Source organism: Ceratotherium simum, chromosome 8, assembly GCF_057802395.1.
Source record: "Ceratotherium simum simum isolate JZ-2026a chromosome 8, ASM5780239v1, whole genome shotgun sequence".
In the NCBI taxonomy this organism is placed as follows: Eukaryota; Metazoa; Chordata; class Mammalia; order Perissodactyla; family Rhinocerotidae; genus Ceratotherium; species Ceratotherium simum.
Window position 1 is genome coordinate 57,302,891 of NC_141907.1, and position 19,010 is coordinate 57,321,900.

At 38.6% G+C, this 19,010-nt stretch overlaps 1 protein-coding gene across 1 annotated transcript; it reads left to right on the forward strand.

Moving 5' to 3' along the window:
- The first annotated feature begins 2,289 nt into the window (after positions 1 to 2,289).
- On the forward strand, positions 2,290 to 16,928 carry ENAM (enamelin). Its single transcript, XM_004419144.1, has 8 exons — positions 2,290 to 2,343; positions 4,423 to 4,491; positions 4,614 to 4,658; positions 5,604 to 5,645; positions 7,231 to 7,500; positions 8,532 to 8,594; positions 10,501 to 10,551; positions 14,070 to 16,928. Exons 1-8 carry the CDS (start codon positions 2,290 to 2,292, stop codon positions 16,926 to 16,928), a joined length of 3,453 nt encoding a protein of 1,150 aa, XP_004419201.1.
- Positions 16,929 to 19,010: the final 2,082 nt, after the last annotated feature.

The following is a 19,010-nucleotide window of genomic DNA, read 5'->3' on the forward strand; positions in this document are numbered from 1 at the left end:
TATTGTATCCAGTTAAGTAATTCTTTAGTGTTTTGAAAGAAAAAGGAGACTTGATTGTTTCTTCAGTCCACTCCACCACTACTAAGAATTCAATAGCTTGGCTAGATTTTTAAAATATGGATTATTTCATGACCACTAAGCAGCCTGTGGCAGAGAGAACAAGGGCAAATAGAGAAAGCAATCAAAGGTGGGGTTTAGCGGCAACTCCCAAAAACTTACATGGCTAAGGCCGAAATTGAAATTCCAGCCTTTATGTGAAGGGCACATGCAGAGGCCAGGGTCATCCAGCATCACGGTTCCCATTTCACCTCCATGAATACATGTCCCCTAGATATCCTACCACTTGCAAATTCATCTCAATTTACGCACAGAACAAACAGTGTTATAATTGCTACTCAGTTTCTACAAAATCAGACAGAGACAGACAGGCGCTGAGAGCAGATACACCTTTGCATATCTTAGATACATACAGACTTAAAAGATATTTAGAGCTTAAAATCCAATATTCTGGTGCAATTTTATTCTTGGTGGCATTAAATTCAGCGAGAGGAGGTGGCTAAGAAATACAGGGTTATTTGGCCCGAGAGGAAGGACATGACATCTCGCCTGTCCTGGAAGAACAGCACCCTCTGGAACCACTGGATGAACTGATATGCACAATCATACCAAGTAGGAACCAGATTTTAGCATGAAATTCAAACATTCCTAATTTTTAAATGCCAACATTAAAGTAAATAAACATCACCACTACAAATGTTTTCTCTCATGAAGCCATAAGAGAACAGGAGAATCCAAGTGCAGTAAGAAAACAAAGCTGGCTCTTGTCAATGAAAAGTATAATTGTCCCATTTATTTGGAAGTGAAATCTTTATTATGGAGAGTCAGATTTTTAAAAAATTCCATATCGTAACCCCTTCAGTGAATTTCTCAACTCCTATTTTCATGAGGTTGTATTGTCATGAAGAGCTGAGAGTTCATTTGTCATTTTGCCTATCTCTTCAAAAATGCTGAATCCCCAGTGACTAAACTATATTTGACTTCAAAAAGAATACTATGTCCTGATAGCCGTATGTAATTCTAATCAAATCAAGTCACTGAGTTGTCCATGAATATAACATTTCGGTTAATTTTAATTATATATTAAATGTATATTAATTAAATAAATTAAAACACATAGTGGCCTGACTGTTGATGATGTTCAGTGATTTATGACAATAGAAAATAGTTAATTTTCACCTTTGTTGTCTAAACATCTTTGTATAAACAAAGTTTCTATACTTGAAAAGCCCCAAATTCATCAAGGAAAGCATCTTCTAAATCTTACTGCTGTAAGCTCATTTTCCTGAACTGTTATTATACATAATAAGAGCCTTGATTTAACAGCTCCTATAATAACACATTATAAATTTTACATTGGATGTGTTTTTTTACCTAAACTCTTGTGATGGCAAAACCATTTTTCTCAAAGCTGATTGGTTGTGCAGGTCTACACCAGTGCTTAAATGTGACCTTGCTATTCCAAGCCTTCTGACAAGAAGGAGTCTTTTTATTTTAAGCCTTTTTGGTACTGAACATGACATCTACATGAAGAACTTTTGTTTTATTATTAAGAAATAAATGTCTTGCTCCTTGAGATCTCCCTGGCTTCAGAAATTTGTAGTCATTTCCACTTTAGACCATTAAGAATATATTTCAAAGACAGGCTAACAAAGTTCAGGTAAAAGTTATTTTTTATGTATTGGAGCTTCTAACTGGCATTGGGTGAGTATTAGAGATTGTCAACATAAATAATGCAGTGCCAAATAGTGAACTTAATTCAGAGATGTTGGTTGACCTCCTTGTGGCATTTTTGATGTTGGTTGAATAATCATTATTTGAAGGCTGATCTTCTGCAAACTTTAAACTCCTTGGTTTACTTGGCGTATTTGTTTTTCTTAGATGTTTTCTTCCAACGTACTTAGATATCATTTAATACTGTGCTTTTGTACATTCCCCGCAGAGCAGCCAAGTTTTGTCAACCTTGCACTAGAAGTATCTCAAAATACAGTGCCTGGGTCATTTTCTCTCTGATGTAGCTCAGCCTGCTCTTAAAGCAACAAGAGAGAAGGCTTGACTTTGAAGACCCTTTAAGGAGGGTATGAATGGATAAAGTAATTAACATGACATATGCTGCCTTAAAGCTGAAGTTTTGCTATTCGTTTCACTTATTTGTTTCATTTCTATAGTTGAGTTTTTTCTCATGCCAAATCTGTATTTTTCTTAAAGGCTTATGAAAATTTTGGTGAAAAAATGTTGCTGCTTCCGTGCAGGCATGGAGCCTCTTTTCCTAAACTAGATAACTTGGTGAGTATTTTCATTCATATTTCCTAGTACATACAGGTCACATTTCAAACTAAATATTGTCAGAAAAACACTTGAGATGATAAAACACTATTTAAATATGTCGGAAGAAACACAGAGCATCGAGTTCATGAATGGGACGGAAGAACTAAGAACTTAGTCATTGTACTCCACAGCAATCGTTATGAGAGTTATTTTCAGTACAAAAAAATAACTAATTGTAGACTTTCATCCAATTATGAACTTTTAGAGATGGAAGGAATCTTAAAAGTCATCCAACATGATATATTAATTTCATAAAGGATAAAATGAGTGGCATTTTATAGTTGCAAAATAAAAGACCACATTACACCCTCCTACATAGGTGTGTAACATTAACAAGAATCTCAGTGATACATACTATAGATATTTAATGGATGATTAAGCAAGGGAGAAATTAGATGTCCAAAAGTTCCCCAAAATCTTGGGCCATAATCTTAGAAAGTAGATTTAGAAAGGAAAGCATTCACCAATATTCTCTTTATTAGCTTTCTTGTGTTGTTGTAGCCTATAATAAACACACAAGTTTAGTTGTTTTTCTTAATTCTCTACAATATTATGATTCTGAAAATCTTTAATTAGTAGGAAAGCCGTTTACATATTACTGCTTCTTTTGTTTAGTTACCCTCTCCCAATTTCTCTGATATATGAAAGGTAATTGATTACACCTACAATTTAGGGAAGTGCTGAAATGTCCTTTAGTTATATTGCTCCTACAGGAAACAAGCAGAAGGAAGAGCGTTGGCTCAAATCACTGCTAGATGCATTTCATGCCCAGAAAAAGGAAGAAGGAACAAAAGAAATGAGCAACTACTGGTGTCTGTGTGCTGGTTACTATGCCAGGAATTGTGTTGTATCTGACATACCATGAAAATAAATCATTCTGCTTAAAATCTTTATTTTCCTCCATTGTAAATGCAAATAGAATGGAGTGTTCTTAAGGAATTACCCAAGTAAATACTTCAGAATAAACCTTGTCCAAAGATGTAAATAAAAGCCTTAATTATACAAAGCTTGCATAATTAACTAGAGTGGGATAAATGAAACCCATGAAAACAATCTCCAAACTTTATATATGTCTTTAGTTTCAATATTTTCCTCAATATGTTTAATCAAAGTATCTAACAAAGAGATAAATTTATAAACAGATAAACAGTTTTCCTGTTTCTCTGACCAGCCCTTGAGCAGAAGTGATTTTTAAAAGAGATAAAATAATAATAATAACGATAATAATAAACAACAATAGAGGAAAGAAGAAAAGGATAGGATTTGGAATATTCCAGTTTAATTAGCCTCTATATAATGAAATGTCGTGTACAGCATCTTAGAAAGTAGCTCAAAGTACTGATTTTGGAGCGTGCTCTCACTGAAACTGAGATTATTCTGAATGGTGAATATAGTCAGACATTACTATGCTTTTCTAAATGAGCCTAGCAACCATCAGTATTCATATTTTTTGGGTAAACTCCTAATTTCTAATTTCCACATTCCAGTGCTATGCACCATCTTCCATCTTCTCAAGCACCAATGTTCTTTCTTTCTCTCACTCTCTCTCTATCTGATTTTTCTCTTCACTTTTTAATCTGACTCTTTTCGCCACTTAGAACAGTATCAGGTAGGGGCCGGCCCGGTGGCGCAAGCAGTTGAGGGCACGCTCCACTGCGGCGGCCCAGGGTTCACTGGTTCGGATCCCAGGCGCGCACCGACGCACTGCTTTGGCAGGCCATGCTGTGGCGGCGTCCCATGTAAGGTGGAGGAATATGGGCATGGATGTTAGCCCAGGGCCAGTCTTTCTCAGCAAAAAAGGAGGATTGGCAGATGTTAGCACAGAGCCGATCTCCTCACAAAAAAAATAAAGAACAGTACCAGGTAATAACTATCCAATAGTTTCTTAATGTAAAATAAAAATGACAGCAGAGGACCCATCACTGTCTATTTCTGTACGCTCCTTGACAAACAGGTGGGCCAGTGCCTAGATAAGTGCTGAGTGCCCTAAGCATAATTATTTCACAGTCCAAAATTAAATCCAGTTTTGTATTCCAGGTACCAAGTGGAAAAATGAAGATTCTCCTGGTCTTTCTAGGTCTGCTTGGTAATTCCATTGCTATGCCAGTGAGTACTAAAAAAATTTTTAGGACTTTTCTTTGTGTTCTATTGTTGCCTGGTTTGAAGACATTATTGGGCTTATTTCAATTGATGTTCTGAATTTGTCACTGATATTCTTTTCCTTCCAGATGCAAATACCCCGAATGCCTGGATTTAGCAGTAAAAGTGAGGAGGTATGTATGTTCAGTCTTTGGGGAGAAGTTTTCCGGAGCCCTGTCCTGAGAGTTCATAAAAAAAGTATAATATTGGAAAACTTTCTGATATATAAAATTTCTTAGGAAAGAGGTAGAGGGAGGAAGATTTGAAAGACTTAAATTCTCAAATCAAGGCAAAGTAGTAATTTCCCCAGCGTAATCCTACCTATGTACTACCGTAGTCCTTTTCAAGGTAAATGTAAATTTCTGTTAAAGTATAGTTAATGTTGTCTTCTTTGGTAAGTTTCCAAGCTAGAAAAGGTAGCCATTTGTACCAAGGTTGTCAGAAGGTAGACACTTAGGCATATAAATATCTTTTACATGATTCATACCCAGGAACATTAGCCAAATTCAATACACATCAGAAAGGAGAATCATTTTTTCACAGAATTATCACATTCTCAAACCTTGAACTTCGAAAGAGTAGGGTAGGGCCGGCCCCGTGGCTTAGCGGTTAAGTGCGCGCGCTCCGCTACTGGCGGCCCAGGTTCGGATCCTGGGTGCGCACCGACGCACTGCTTCTCCAGCCGTGCTGAGGCCGTGTCCCACATAACAGCAACTAGAAGGATGTGCAGCTATGACATACAACTATCTACTGGGGCTTTGGGGGGGCGGGGGGAATAAATAAATAAAATCTTAAAAAAAAAAAAAGAGTAGGGTAGAACATTCAAAAACTTCAAAGTACACAAGATCTTTATGGTCTATTTTGTGTTGATTCTTCTCAAAATAAAATTCTGACTTAGTTAAAGTGCTATAGAAGTTTTTTCAATTTCATACTTCTTTAAATTCATTCATAACTACTAAAAGACATTATGGCTATTGTACCTTAAAAATAAGAAATTCAACTTGTTTTTTATGGTTTGTGGATTGATTGAATAACAAATTTTTACTTTGTGTCACATTAATGGATTCCTTTGGTCACAGATGATGCGGTATGGTCAATTCAACTTTATGCACACAGCACATGTAAGTTCCACTTTATATTATTTCTGATGATTTCTTGTTTATATACGGATAATTACATTATAAGATTTGTCTTAGCTAATAGATGCCAATAGCTATCCACATGTTTTAATTACAATATAATCATTATAAGAGTTTCAAGGGAGAAAAATCATTTATTCTGTCCCCTTACACTGACTTTTCTTCTCATTCATTATTATTGTTATTTCATGTAAATAAAAATTATTTGTTTTTTTATAGACATTCTTTATATCCAAGAGAAATTGGTTCTGGGAAAATATTACACAAAACATATTGACAAATAACGAGAACAAAAATTAAGCATAGTAAATACTTGGGGGAGGGGGTAAATTTTATTTGGATTATCTTGAAAGATAATACAAAAATTATGAAATAAATTTTTCTCTTATTTAAATAAATTTACGTTATACTTACCACTATGTGCAATCCTTAGAACTAACTAATAATGAATCAAGTATCAGTTGGGTCTTTTGGCATAATTTTTCTGACAACATTGTGTGATAGTACAATAATGCTATATGTCACTTTTGACTTTTGTGATGTGATCGTGAGAACAATTTTGGGGGAAAAAATCAAGGACTTTATCAATTTTCTCTTAATCTTTTTCATTCAAGTCACTCTCTTTTAAAGCCTTTCACCCAAAATCATCATTATTGCCAATTTTCTCTTCTTCAACTATTGATTGGCCCAACTCTTTCAAACTCGCACTCTCGGTTTTAGTGACTTTGCCTGAGATTTGAAATTTTCACCAACTTAATTGTCATGAAACCCTGCATCTTAATGCAAGATTTGCAATTTCACCTTCTGTCGATCCACATGGCATTTACACTGTATTGTGTGTACATCATCCAAGAGACAGCAAGAGACTGATTAATGATGACTGAAGATAGACCAGTGTTAAACCAGAGAAGTTTGAATGGGAGCTGATGTTGTAAGCGGTCAATTCATAAATTAGCATTTTCAGATTACACCTACTTTTGCTTCCCTGACAACCTTGTAACTATGGAGATTCTGATAATAAAAATGGAATTAATGAGGACTCACCTGTAATCAAGAAGCACGGGCACCATGTAGGGTGTTTACACACACAGAATTTTTGCTCTTGCTCTCTCTCTTTTTTGTCTTGTGTTTTTTTAACACCTCACTCCCTTTGTCTTTTTTTTTTTTTTTTTTTTCTTTTTCTCCTGCTCATCCGGCCTGTAACAAGTCACGGGAATTTTGAATTTGACATCAACTCCTCTGCAACTTGACTTGTACACTTCTTACCTGAGTCAGGGCTGCAGAATTAGAAAATCATCAGCCAAATTCTTAAACTGAAATTTCTCACTTAATTCAGAGTTTTTCTTTGTTTGTGTGGTTTTCTAGAAGACTGAAATTTATTTCTATAAGACAACATTTAAAGAAATGCTAGATATTGAAGCTAAAGATCTTGAAGCTTTCATTGCTGAGTTAAGTTCCATAGGATTTTTAAGATCCTGGGCTGAGTTTTGGAGACTGACACTAGAGGGTGGGGAGAGCCAGAATCTCAGCCCTCATGTGATTTTACTGCTGTTTGCTGCCCTCACAGATGGCACAACTGGGACCCATGTATGGAAATGGCATGCAATTCCCTCAGCTCTTCCCACAGTACCAGATGCCCATGTGGCCTCAGCCACCACCCAACACAAGGCGCTGGAAGAAATCCTCATCTCCCTCAGGACAAAAACACCAGAGCAAGACTGATCCAGCCCCAGAGACCCAGAAACCCGACCAGCCTCAACCAGAAGAGTCACCACCAAAGCAGCATTTAAAGCAGCCTGCCGCAACTAAGCACGAAGAGGAAGCCCGGCCGCCTCCGGTGAGGATGCCCAGCAAAATTCCAAACCAGAGTCATAAATGGCCTCAGAGGGATTAGAAGTGCCATGCTACCGCCACATACACACGCACTTCCTCCACTTCCTCAATATGGGTACCTCTATGTACGAAATAGAATCTTTAGTTTTGACACTTTCTTCCAAGGTGATGTTGTCATCACCTATCCAAAACTGCCTGGTGACTCAATTCTTGCCTTGGTTTTTTTAAAAATTACCCAAATACTGTTGCCTTAAAGACGCTCCTTTTAAAATACAGAGGCAACATGGCATAGTAACAGGAGCACTAATGGAAGAGTCAGGGAACAAAGATTTAAGTTCTACCGCCAGCTCTTCTTAGTTGTATGATCTGGAGCAAGTCACTTTGCCTTTCTAGACTCCAGGTTCCCTGTGAGGAAACAAAGTGATCTCTAAGTCCCTTCCAGATCTATGCCTTAATGATCTAAAATATTGCCCTGAAAGGTAACACTGCTTCTAGTATTTCAGGATGACATAAGTGTAGTCCTGACTTAAAGCAAAAAGATGTGCAAATGGTTTCCCAAGATCTCATCCAGTGTGGAGCTTCTAAAATACATCCTTTTAGTTGATTAACATTTATTATTAGACGCTATTATAGATGCAGAGAATACAAAAGTGAGTGAAAAGACACTCCTGGATTTGAATGCTGGCTTCCATCATTTACCAGCTATGAGATTTTGGGCAAGTGACTTAACGTCACTGCACCTCAAAATCTTAAGTGAAGCAGGAATAATAGGAGCACATATCTTCTACAGTACATGAGGATTAAATGACTTTACCAATAGAAAATGCTCAGCACAGTACCTAGAACTTAAGTGTTCAATAATACTAATACTTTTTAATATTCTTATTATTATCATCTCTGCCCTAAAAAAAATCACAGTTTAATGCAAAGGAAGATGTAGACTCCAAGTTTCAAATAATTGTATTTAATAGGTTTGTTTCATTTTTCATTTATTCTTCTCACTTCACATCATCCTGATTCTTTCTTTCTCTCTAGGCATTCCCATCATTTGGCAATGGACTATTTCCCTATCAACAACCTCTGTGGCAAGTTCCACACGTGAGTTTTTTTTCTTTATGCTAGGAATGAAAAATAGTATTAGCATGTATATCTCAAACTAATATAAGTTCATACACTCTAAATGAAATGCCATATGCCAATCAGTAGAGAGTATGAAGCCAAGTCACCACATCAGTAATCATGTAGGATAAAAAGAATTTTTTAAATGAATTTTTAGTCAAGTTGGTGACATGAATGCAGTCTAAGTCACCAAACAACTACTAATAACTTAGTTAATGAATTGTTGTTAGAGGGTTGTGCTACTTCATTATTATTCCCCACTTCCCTAAGAGATTAGAGAACACACAGATTATCCTCATTCAATGTAATGGGGAAATTGGAACAAAATGGAGCTTGAAACTCATAAGATAAACTATGATTAGACTAAGATCTTTCAATCATATCTTATTATTTCCACCACAAATATTTGATTGTAAAGAATCATGCAAAAATAATATTTACAAGAATCCTTTAAAGTTTAAAATCATTAAAATAAAACATAATACAGTCATGCATGGCTTAGCGATGGGGACACATTCTGAGAAATGCATCGTTAGGCAATTTCATTGTTGTGTGAACATCATAGAGCATAGTTACACAAACCCAGATGGTACAGCCTGCTACACACCTAGGCTGTATGGTACTAATCCTATGGGACCGTGCAACAGGCAGTCCCTTGTTGACCAGAACGTCATCATTCAGCACATGACTGTATTGAAAAATTGCATCATAGGCATTAAAAATATGAATCGGAAAATAAGCTATTTGAACTAAAGAAAGATTAAAGACCAATTGCTGTTAAACTAACAAAAACAACAACAAGGAATATTTGATGACTCTGCATTCAGCTATGGCATTGGTTTTTCTTGTCTGCAACTCTATAACCAAGAAGGCTTCTTATCAACAAGGAACAATTCACTTCAAGAAGTAAGAGTTCCTCACCTTTATTTTCCCTTAAGAGCAACTTCCTTTTACTGGCCATATTGAACTAACGAAACTAAGGCAGTACCAGGTGAAGATTTAAAAAGCCGATAAGCAGGGCCGGCCCCGTGGCTTAGCGGTTAAGTGCAAGTGCTCCGCTACTGGCGACCCAGGTTCCGATCCCCGGCACACATTGAAGCACCACTTGTCCAGCCATGCTGAGGCGGCATCCCACATACAGCAACTAGAAGGATGTGCAACTATAACATACAACTATCTACTGGGGCTTTGGGGAATAAAAGGAGGAGGATTGGCAATAGATGTTAGCTCAGGGCTGGTCTTCCTCAGCAAAAAGTGGAGGATTGGCATGGGTGTTAGCTCAGGGCTGATCTTCCTCACACACACACACAAAAAATAAATAAACTGTTCTTTAAAAAAAAAGCCGATAAGCATAATTCTCATGCTGAAGTAACTGTTAATCTCATCTACATAGAACATCTTGAAGGTCTGTGAGAGTTGAACTGCTTTTCTAAACCCTCCCCTGAGCAGAAACTCAGCCTCCAAGTTTGAGTAGGAAAATGATCCTTGGTCAAACAAAAATGTTATAGTAATAATCCAGGATGTTTGGATCCTAATAGCTCTCTCTCTCTCTCTCTCTTTCCCTCTCTGTGTCTATATGTGTGTTACAGATAACAGGGGGTGGGGGTAATTGCTAGGAGATGCAGCTATCCATGGTATTTTGAGTAGGATAATCTAGGATCCGGCTGAAGCTTTTGTGTTTTCCAGTATTCACTGATGGATTATAATTATAGTCATAATTATTAATAGCTAGATTGTTAGAGCTAATGACTCAGAAGCTAAAAGCTAACAGTTCTAACACCCAGTCACTGACTTGAACTATTTTAAGACCACCTTCAGTCTTACAAACAAATAGCAGCATAGAAAGTGTCTTTCTCTTGTATTTACTGTGTTTTTCATCTTTCAGAGGCTACCACCAGGTTACGGACGTCCACCAGCCAGCAATGAAGAAGGCGGGGTAAGTAAAAGTAAAGCTACATTCTCCATTAGGAATTACAATCCGTTAGTCTCTGCTTTTTTTCATCCCTATCTAATAAAAAAGTTAATCCAACACATGAACCTGTAGCACCAGCACCCGTGATATAAGGGGGAAAAAAGTGAAACAAATCAAGCCGGAAACCTAAAATAAAATAAATGTGATACATCATTTCTCCTCTACATGTATTGAAATCGCTCTCTCTCTCTCGCTCTCAGAAGGCTAACCTAATAACCTTTGCTCCAGGTTGGTGCTGGACTCTAGACAGTGAGGGAGCAACTAGTAAAGAGAGGAGGAAGTAAAAGTATCTTAGAATGTTATCCCTAGAAGGAAATTAAGTAATCATCTAATTTCTTCATTGTGCAAATAAATTGAAGCCCAGAGAAGATAAATTACTATTCAATTTCACCTACTGAGTTAGTGGATAAACTAGACCCAGAAACCAAGTCTTCTGACACCCTGTCCAATGGCTTTTTTACCACACCACACTAGGAGAAGAGCCAAATGCATGTCACAGAGTGGTCTACTGTTAAAATATTCTAGCATGGTGTCATCAAAAAAGTCACAGCACCCCACCCCTGGAGCTTACTTCCTTTTTGTCCCTAAATATGTGATATGTCCTCAGTGAAATGTGGAAACCTGATAGCTCTGGAGGGCAAGGTGGCAGAAGAGGATAAGGAGGGAGTTAAAATAATGACGTTGAAAATTACTGTGTCAGTAACGGCATAAGGTACTTTCAAAAATATCATTGTGAAATAATCCCAAATAAAAATGATTCAGATAATTGTATGCAATTTAGAAACTGGCACTTCAAATTTTCACAAACATAACATAAGAAAGTGAAGCAGAATGACCCAGACAGTCAGCATAGGCATTAAGAAGTCTGTTTTCCACCTCCTGGGGACACTGCCTGATTTCCTGCATGATGTGGGAGACATCTCCTCACCCACTTGTCTTATCATCTCCATCCACAAATGGGGATAAAAATACTTTTTCTCGGGGCTGGCCCGGTGGCATAGTGGTCAAGTTCGTGCGCTCTGCTTCAGTGGCCTGGGGTTCACAGGTTCGGGGGATCCCAGGCGTGGACCTACGCACTGCTTATCAAGCCATGCTGCGGCAGGCATCCTGCATATAAAGTAGAGGAAAATGGGCACGGGTGTTAGCCCAGGGGGGCCAATCTTCCTCAGCAAAAAGAGGAGGATTGGCAACAGATGTTAGTTCAGGGCTAATCTTCCTCACCAAAACAAAACAAAACAAAAACACTTTTTCTCTAGGTTGTATTTGTGTTAAAAGAAAAAGTAAATGACCTAAATGCCACACAAATGCCTAACAAACATACTAACAGAGCTCATGATGATTAAATCATTTATTAAACAAAAATTTATTAAGCACTTCCCACTGTGTTAGGTACAGAGAAAACAAAGATGAAAAGAATGTTTTCACTCAAAACTTCATAGGGGAGAATCAAGTGGGAGAATCTCAGGAAAATAGGCAACTGAAATTCAATGGGATAATTGTTATAGCAGAAGTCTGTCCTGCTGTGGCCGCCTGTGAGTAGAGCCTAATTCTGCCCATGGAAGTCAGGACAGAGAAGAGAGTGTCCAAGCTGAATCCTGAAGGATGGCTCAAATTTGCCAGGAGGAATAAACGTGTAGGTGAGGAGAAAGTTCAATATGAAGAAGCCATGTGCAGAGGCACAAAAGCAGAGAAAGAACGGAGTACTCAGAGAACTAGTTACAGTTGTGATTTTTTTAAATTTTTGTTTTGTTATGATAAGAACACGTAACATGAGATCTACCATCTTAACAAATTTTGAAGTGTACAATACAGCATTGTTGACCATAGGTACAGTATCGTACAATAGATCTCTAAAGCTTATTCATCTTGTTTAACTGAAACTTTATGCCCATTGATTAGTAACTCCCCATTTGCCACTCCTCCCAGCCCCTGGCAATCACCATTCCACTCCTTGATTCTATGTGTTTGACTATTTTAGATACTTCATATAAGTGGAATCATGCAGTATTTGTCTTTCTGTGACTGGCTTATTTCACTTAGCATAATGTCCTCGAGGTTCATCTATGTTGGCACATATTGCAGAGTTTCCTTCTTTTTTAAGGCTGAATAATATTCCATTGTATGTCTATACCACATTTTTCTTAGCCATTCATTTGTTGATGGACATTTAGGTTGTTTCCCTGTCTTGGCTGCTATGACTAGTGCTGCAAGTAGTAGTTGTGATATACAACTGCATAAAGTACAAGCCGGGGAGGAAATGAGGCTGGATGTAATAGTTATGGACCAGATGATTATTAAAAATTATTATTATTATTATCATCATTATATAATGTATAACACTTGTTAGGTACTTACTAGGTACCAAGCACTGAACTTTACATATGTTATCTCATTTGACCCTCATGACAACCTATGAGGTAGATATTATTTTATTACCTCCATTGTACAAATGAATAGACTGAGGTTAGCCCAGAGTCATACTACTAATACCGGTGGAACAGGGATTTTAACCCATATTTATCTAGAGCCACACTCTTTAGCACCATGCTGTACTGCTTTATATGTTATGCTATGGGGTTTAGTTTATACTGTATGGTAAAGGCAGCTTTAAATAATATTTAAAAAGGAAAGTGACAGAACTTTCCCACACACCAACCCCCAACCTCCACTACTCTGATGGCCATGGAGAGGCAAGATTAGAGGAAAGAAAAATTATATCCAGAGTAACCGGTAAGAAAACTATTACATAGTTCAGGGGTACTGTAGATAAAGGAGGAGGGGACAGGGATGAAAGTTTAGATTTTGTAGGATTTGATCACTAATTGTCTGAGGAAAACAAAGGAGAGAGCAGAAATTTGGGAAACTGCGTAAATAGCAGTGAATATTGGAGAAGGAGGTTTTGGGGGAAATGAGTCCAGTCTGGGTACATTCAGTTGGAGGTACTCATGAGATCTTTAGTGAAGCAGTCTTGCTCTCTCAACCTCAGGAGACAGTATCATGGGCTAGAGTTACAGCTTTGGGAGTCATAGGCATGGATCCGTACTGAAAGAATTGGCCTGCAATAGATTGCTCAAGGCAGGTGTGTAAAATGAGAACACAAGCATGAGGAGGACAGAGAATAGAATCCTTAAAAAAAAGACAACTCTGTCACTGGCTTATTTCACTTAGCATAATGTCCTCAACTTTCATCTATGTTGGCACATATTGCAGAGTTTCCTCTGCAAATCTCTCCACATTTTAGAATCCAGACCCAGGAAGAGAAAGCTGAGAAGTAATGGTCAGAAAGTTAGAGTACCAGAAGAGAGAATCAAAAGGGAGTAGGGTCATGGAAACCAAGGAGGAATTAAATTTCAAGAAATAAAGCAAAACCAGTGATGTTAAAAGAAGCATGTGGTTAGTAAGATTTCCCTACCACATAAAAATTGCTAGCAGCACCATGGTGGGAAACGAGTAATTATCAATTTCCATCTTCTTCTCTACAGAATCCTTACTTTGGATATTTTGGATATCATGGATTTGGGGGTCGTCCTCCTTATTATTCAGAAGAGATGTTTGAACAAGATTTTGAAAAACCCAAAGAAGAAGATCCTCCTAAAGCAGAGAGTCCAGCCACCGAACCCTCATCTAATTCAACAGTTCCTGAGACTAATTCTACCCAACCAAATGCAGCCAATCCCAAAGGGAGTCAGGGTGGGAATGACACCAGCCCAACAGGAAACAGTGGCCATGGGCCAAACACTGGGAGCAACCCTACAATTCAAAATGGGGTCATCCCACCCCCTATAGTTAATAATTCAGGCCAGGGAGTACCAAGACGTCAAATCCCATGGAGACCAAGTCAGCCAAATATTCATGGAAATTATCCAAATCCTAACATCCGAAATTTTCCTGCAAGAAGACAATGGCGTCCCACTGGTACTGCCATGGGCAACAGACAGAATGGGCCTTTTTACCGAAATCAACAAGTCCAAAGGGGTCCTCGGTGGAACTCTGTTGCTTTCGAAGGCAAACAATCAGTTCGCCCAGGAAATCCAATTTATCACAAAGGTTACATTTCCACTACAAGAGGCAATTCTCCCAGTCATGCAGGAAATCCAGCAAATTTCAGAAGAAAGCCTCAGGAGCCAACTAAACCCCCGATGGGAACCAATGTTCCTCTGGGCCCAAAACATGATACTGTTGGCCAAAACGATAATGTCCAAAATCCAAGAGAGAAACCACCAAGTCAAAAAGAAACAACAGTCATTCCTACAAGAGATCCAACTGACCCCTGGAGAAACTCTCAAGATTATGGAATTAACAAACCAGACTATAAACTGCCTCACTCTGAAGGTAACACACTAGTCCCAAATTTTAATTCTATTGATCAACGTGAAAACTCTTATTACCCAAGAGGAGATTCCAGAAGAGCCCCAAATTCTGATGGACAAACCCAAAGCCAGAATTTTCCCAAAGGGATTATTTTAGAGCCAAGAAGAATCCCATATGAAGCAGAAACTAATCAGCCAGAATTAAAGCACAGTACATATCAGCCTGTATACACTCAGGAAACCCCTTTCCCTGCAGGAGAACATTTTCCTGCTGAAAGAAATACTTGGAATCACCAAGAAATCTCTCCACATTTTAAGGAAGATCCTGGGAGGCAGGAAGAACACTTACCTCACCCTTCCCTTGGCTCTAGAGGAGGTGTTTACTACCCTGACTATTACCCCTATGATCCCAGGGAAAACTCACCATACCTTAAAGGCAATGCATGGGATGAGAGAAATGATCCTCCCAATAATATGGGGCAACCTGAAAATCCACTGTACCCCAGGAATATTCCAGACCCAAAAGAGACAATCCTTTATAATGAAGAGGACCCAATTGATCCAACTGGAGATGAACAATTCCCAGGACAAAGTAGATGGGGTGTGGAAGAGTCGAGCTTTAAAGAAGGCCCAACAGTTAGGCACTACGAGGGGGAGCAATCTACCTCAAATCAACCAAAAGAATACTTTCCCTATTACTTAGATAATCCAGCGAAACCCAGGGAGGATTTTCCTTATGGTGATTTTTACCCCTGGAGCCCAGATGAGAATTTCCTACCATATGATACAACTCCCACTGTATCACCACCTGTGGAGAGCACGGGCTATTATATTAATGATGTTATTGGACAAGAAGAAAGCGCTCCATTTCCTTCTTGGAACTCCTGGGACCACAGGATTCAAGCCCAAGGGCAGAAAGAAAGAAGGCCATATTTTAACAGAAATTTCTGGGATCAGCCAACAAATTTACACAAAGCCCCTGCTAGCCCACCATACCAGATAGAGAACCAGCCCTATCCTAACTCCCCAGCTGGGCTTCAGAAAAATCCAACATGGCATGAAGATGAGAATTTGGATTATGGCATGCAAACTACTAGGTTAAATTCACCAGAGGGAGAACGTGTGGCTTTCCCAGACTTAATTCTTCAGAGTTACCCAGCAGGTCAAAAAGAAGCACATTTATTTCACCTAAGCCAGAGGGGAACTTGCTGTGCTGCTGGCTCCACAGGGACTAAGGACAATCCACTTCCTCTACAAGATTACACTCCATCCTTTGGTCTTGCACCAGTGGAGAACGAAGACACCACCCCTCTCTATGCAGAAGATAGTCACACTATGCATGCAAGAGATAGCATCTCCCCAACAAGCATGCCCCCTGGCCAAGGAAACAGCTCAGAGAAAAGACTGCCTGGAGAAAGTGAAAACCCAAGTCCTTTTAGAGATGATGTGTCCCCTCTGAGGAGGAACACACCATGTTCTATAAAGAATCAACTGGGCCAAAGGGGAATTATGCCCGTTCCTGAAGCCAGTTCCCTTCAATCAAAGAACGCACCTTGTCTCAAAAGTGATCTTGGAGGAGATGGGAACAATGTTTTGGAGCAAATATTTGAAGACAACCAGCTTAACGAAAGAACTGTTGACCTTACTCCTGAGCAGCTTGTTATTGATACACCTGATGAAGGCCCCAAGCCAGAAGGAATCCAAAGTGAAGTGCAAGCAAATGAGAGTGAAAGGCTACATCAAAGGCCACCTAGCATCCTACAGTTACCATGCTTTGGCTCCAATTTAGCAAAGTATCACTCCGCCAGCACTGGAACTCCATCTAGCATTGGAAGGCCAGGCCCATTTGATGGGGATCCAATTATGCCTACTGAAATTCCTAATTCATTGGCTGGGTTAGCTACTGGGGCAGAGTTTCAGAGTATAAATGTAGACCCACTTAATGCAAAGGAACACACTCCATTTGATTACATTCAAATAGGGACTGATCCACAGGACCAGGTGCAAGACTGCCTACTTCTTCAGGCCTAGGGGTTATCTCAACCAAGCATTCTTTGGAGAAGGAAATACCTGATATTCTACACCTGATATTCTACAGAGGTTCCCAAAGTTTTTTCCCCAAGATTTGATTCAATATCTGACCCCCTTGGTGATCTTTAAGTTTTTCCCCATTCCAGCAACAGGAGTAGTGGCCCAGGTGATGCTGATGAGGTTGGGCCTCTGGGAGCTGCTAGATCCAGTGCTGTCACTGATTAGCACAGACCTAAAAACAAAGCAGGAAGGCTATGACCACTGCTGCCTTGAAACTTGGAAGCCACCTGTCTGGGTTAGTTCCCCTTTGCTTGCTGATTCTTCCATTTTCTCTCAGTTCCATACTTGCAAAATTGTCTGGTTTTGCAAGATAGAAAGGCAGATGAACTTTCCATTTTATGTATGGAGATCTATTCATCAGAATAATCCTGATGCATTGTACATTTTTTTCTTGTGTTGGTCTTTGTCAGTTTTTTTCCTAGCTAGTATTCTCCTTTGGCATTTTTTTCTTTCACTACCTCTCTCTTTTCCTTTATCTTTTCCTTTCTTTCTTCCTTCTTTCTCTCTCAACCATTCTATATTTAGCTTTCAATCTTTTCTTCTCCATCTTTCTCTCTCTCTATCACTTCTTACACACTAAGCTGTCTTTAACCATCACTAGTCTTTACATCTACCTTCTCCATTATGGCTTCCTCCGTTCCCACCTTTCTGTTCTGTCTCCTAATGTATCACCTGTCAATCAATCCCTTTCTTCTCTGACTCCTTTCTTCCCTTCCATTTATCTTTTTCCCTGTGACACCATTTTTATATTTTAAGACGGCATGTCTCTCTCCCTTTTTGTGTCTACTCTCTAAATTCTATCCTTCTATCCTAATTTCTTTCTTGACCCAGCCTAACCATACTGTAGAATATATTTCAGAAATAGTAGGCACTGATACCCACTTTTGTTTTTTAAATTTCTTATGGCCTTTACCAGGTAGACACAGCTCAACCAGAGGAACATATTCAAGGAGAAGTATGGGGGAAGACAGGCTAGTTACCCAGAACCAGCAGCCTAGGGACAAGGCTTAGGAAGGGAGGGAGGAAGGGAAGGACTGCTACTCTGTAACTGAGTATCCAGATATAAAGAGCAGGACTTGCCACACCCCATCACCAACTTGTCATCTGCAGGATCTGGACAGTACATTTTGGGAAACACTGTCCTAGTCAAATAAGAGAAACACTCAATGGTTAGTTTTCTTAAATAGTACAGTATAAGTGATTCTACTGGTATATGCTACTACTAACAAAAAGACTTATTCTTCATGTCCTGGTAGAATTATTTGCAGACATACTTTCTTCATATCTTGCTTAAATAGTGTAAATTATTTTGTAAAGTAGATATTTCTATATTGCCTTGCTTAAAATATATCTAGGTGTTTTGTTTTGTTTTTATCAATGGGCTTTTGGCCTGCTGTCTGTATATTCATTCCTGAAGAGAAAGAATTCTCAGAATACCTAGAAAGTTACCTTCTAACTCTAAGGAGTTTCTTAGGAGAAAATTTCCTGGGACAGATTTCATAAGAAGATCTCAGAAATTTTGGAAAATATAATGCTGAAAACTTCCTGAGGAAAGGAATCTTGTCCTTTGAGTCTCCTAAAGCTCCTGGTACAATGTCTTGCACATAGTAGATACTCAATAAATATTTATTGATTGACTAATTTTAAAACAGCTTTTAAAGCTCCCATGAAAATACCACAGTGTGCTTTTCCTGCAGGTAAAGCCTCTGGGACGCTGAATGAGCCACCACACTCTGTAGCTTCACATATTCAGCAACATTTGCATTGTGGAATCCCAGGCTGAGAAGGGATTTTAGAGGTAGATTGTCTAGGCCATCCACTAGTTGCTTAAATCCACCACCATCAGTTTTATATTTTAATCACACATTGAAAAATCATTAACTTATTCTGTATAACACTGTCTCCTAAGAATTATCCTCTTGAAATAAAACTACATTGTTATGTTTCACTACTTTTTTTACAAATGATTTTTAATCTAGATATGAATACTTTCATTGTAAAATACTCATTCACTTCAATATT

Excerpts from the sequence above, each read along its gene's own strand:
- ENAM (XM_004419144.1), top strand. The coding sequence starts at position 2,290 with ATGTTGCTGCTTCCGTGCAGGCATGGAGCCTCTTTTCCTAAACTAGAT. Across the intron at positions 4,492-4,613 it reads GTAATTCCATTGCTATGCCA|ATGCAAATACCCCGAATGCC; the intron begins GTGAGTACTAAA and ends TTTTCCTTCCAG. Across the intron at positions 10,552-14,069 it reads CCAGCAATGAAGAAGGCGGG|AATCCTTACTTTGGATATTT; the intron begins GTAAGTAAAAGT and ends TCTTCTCTACAG.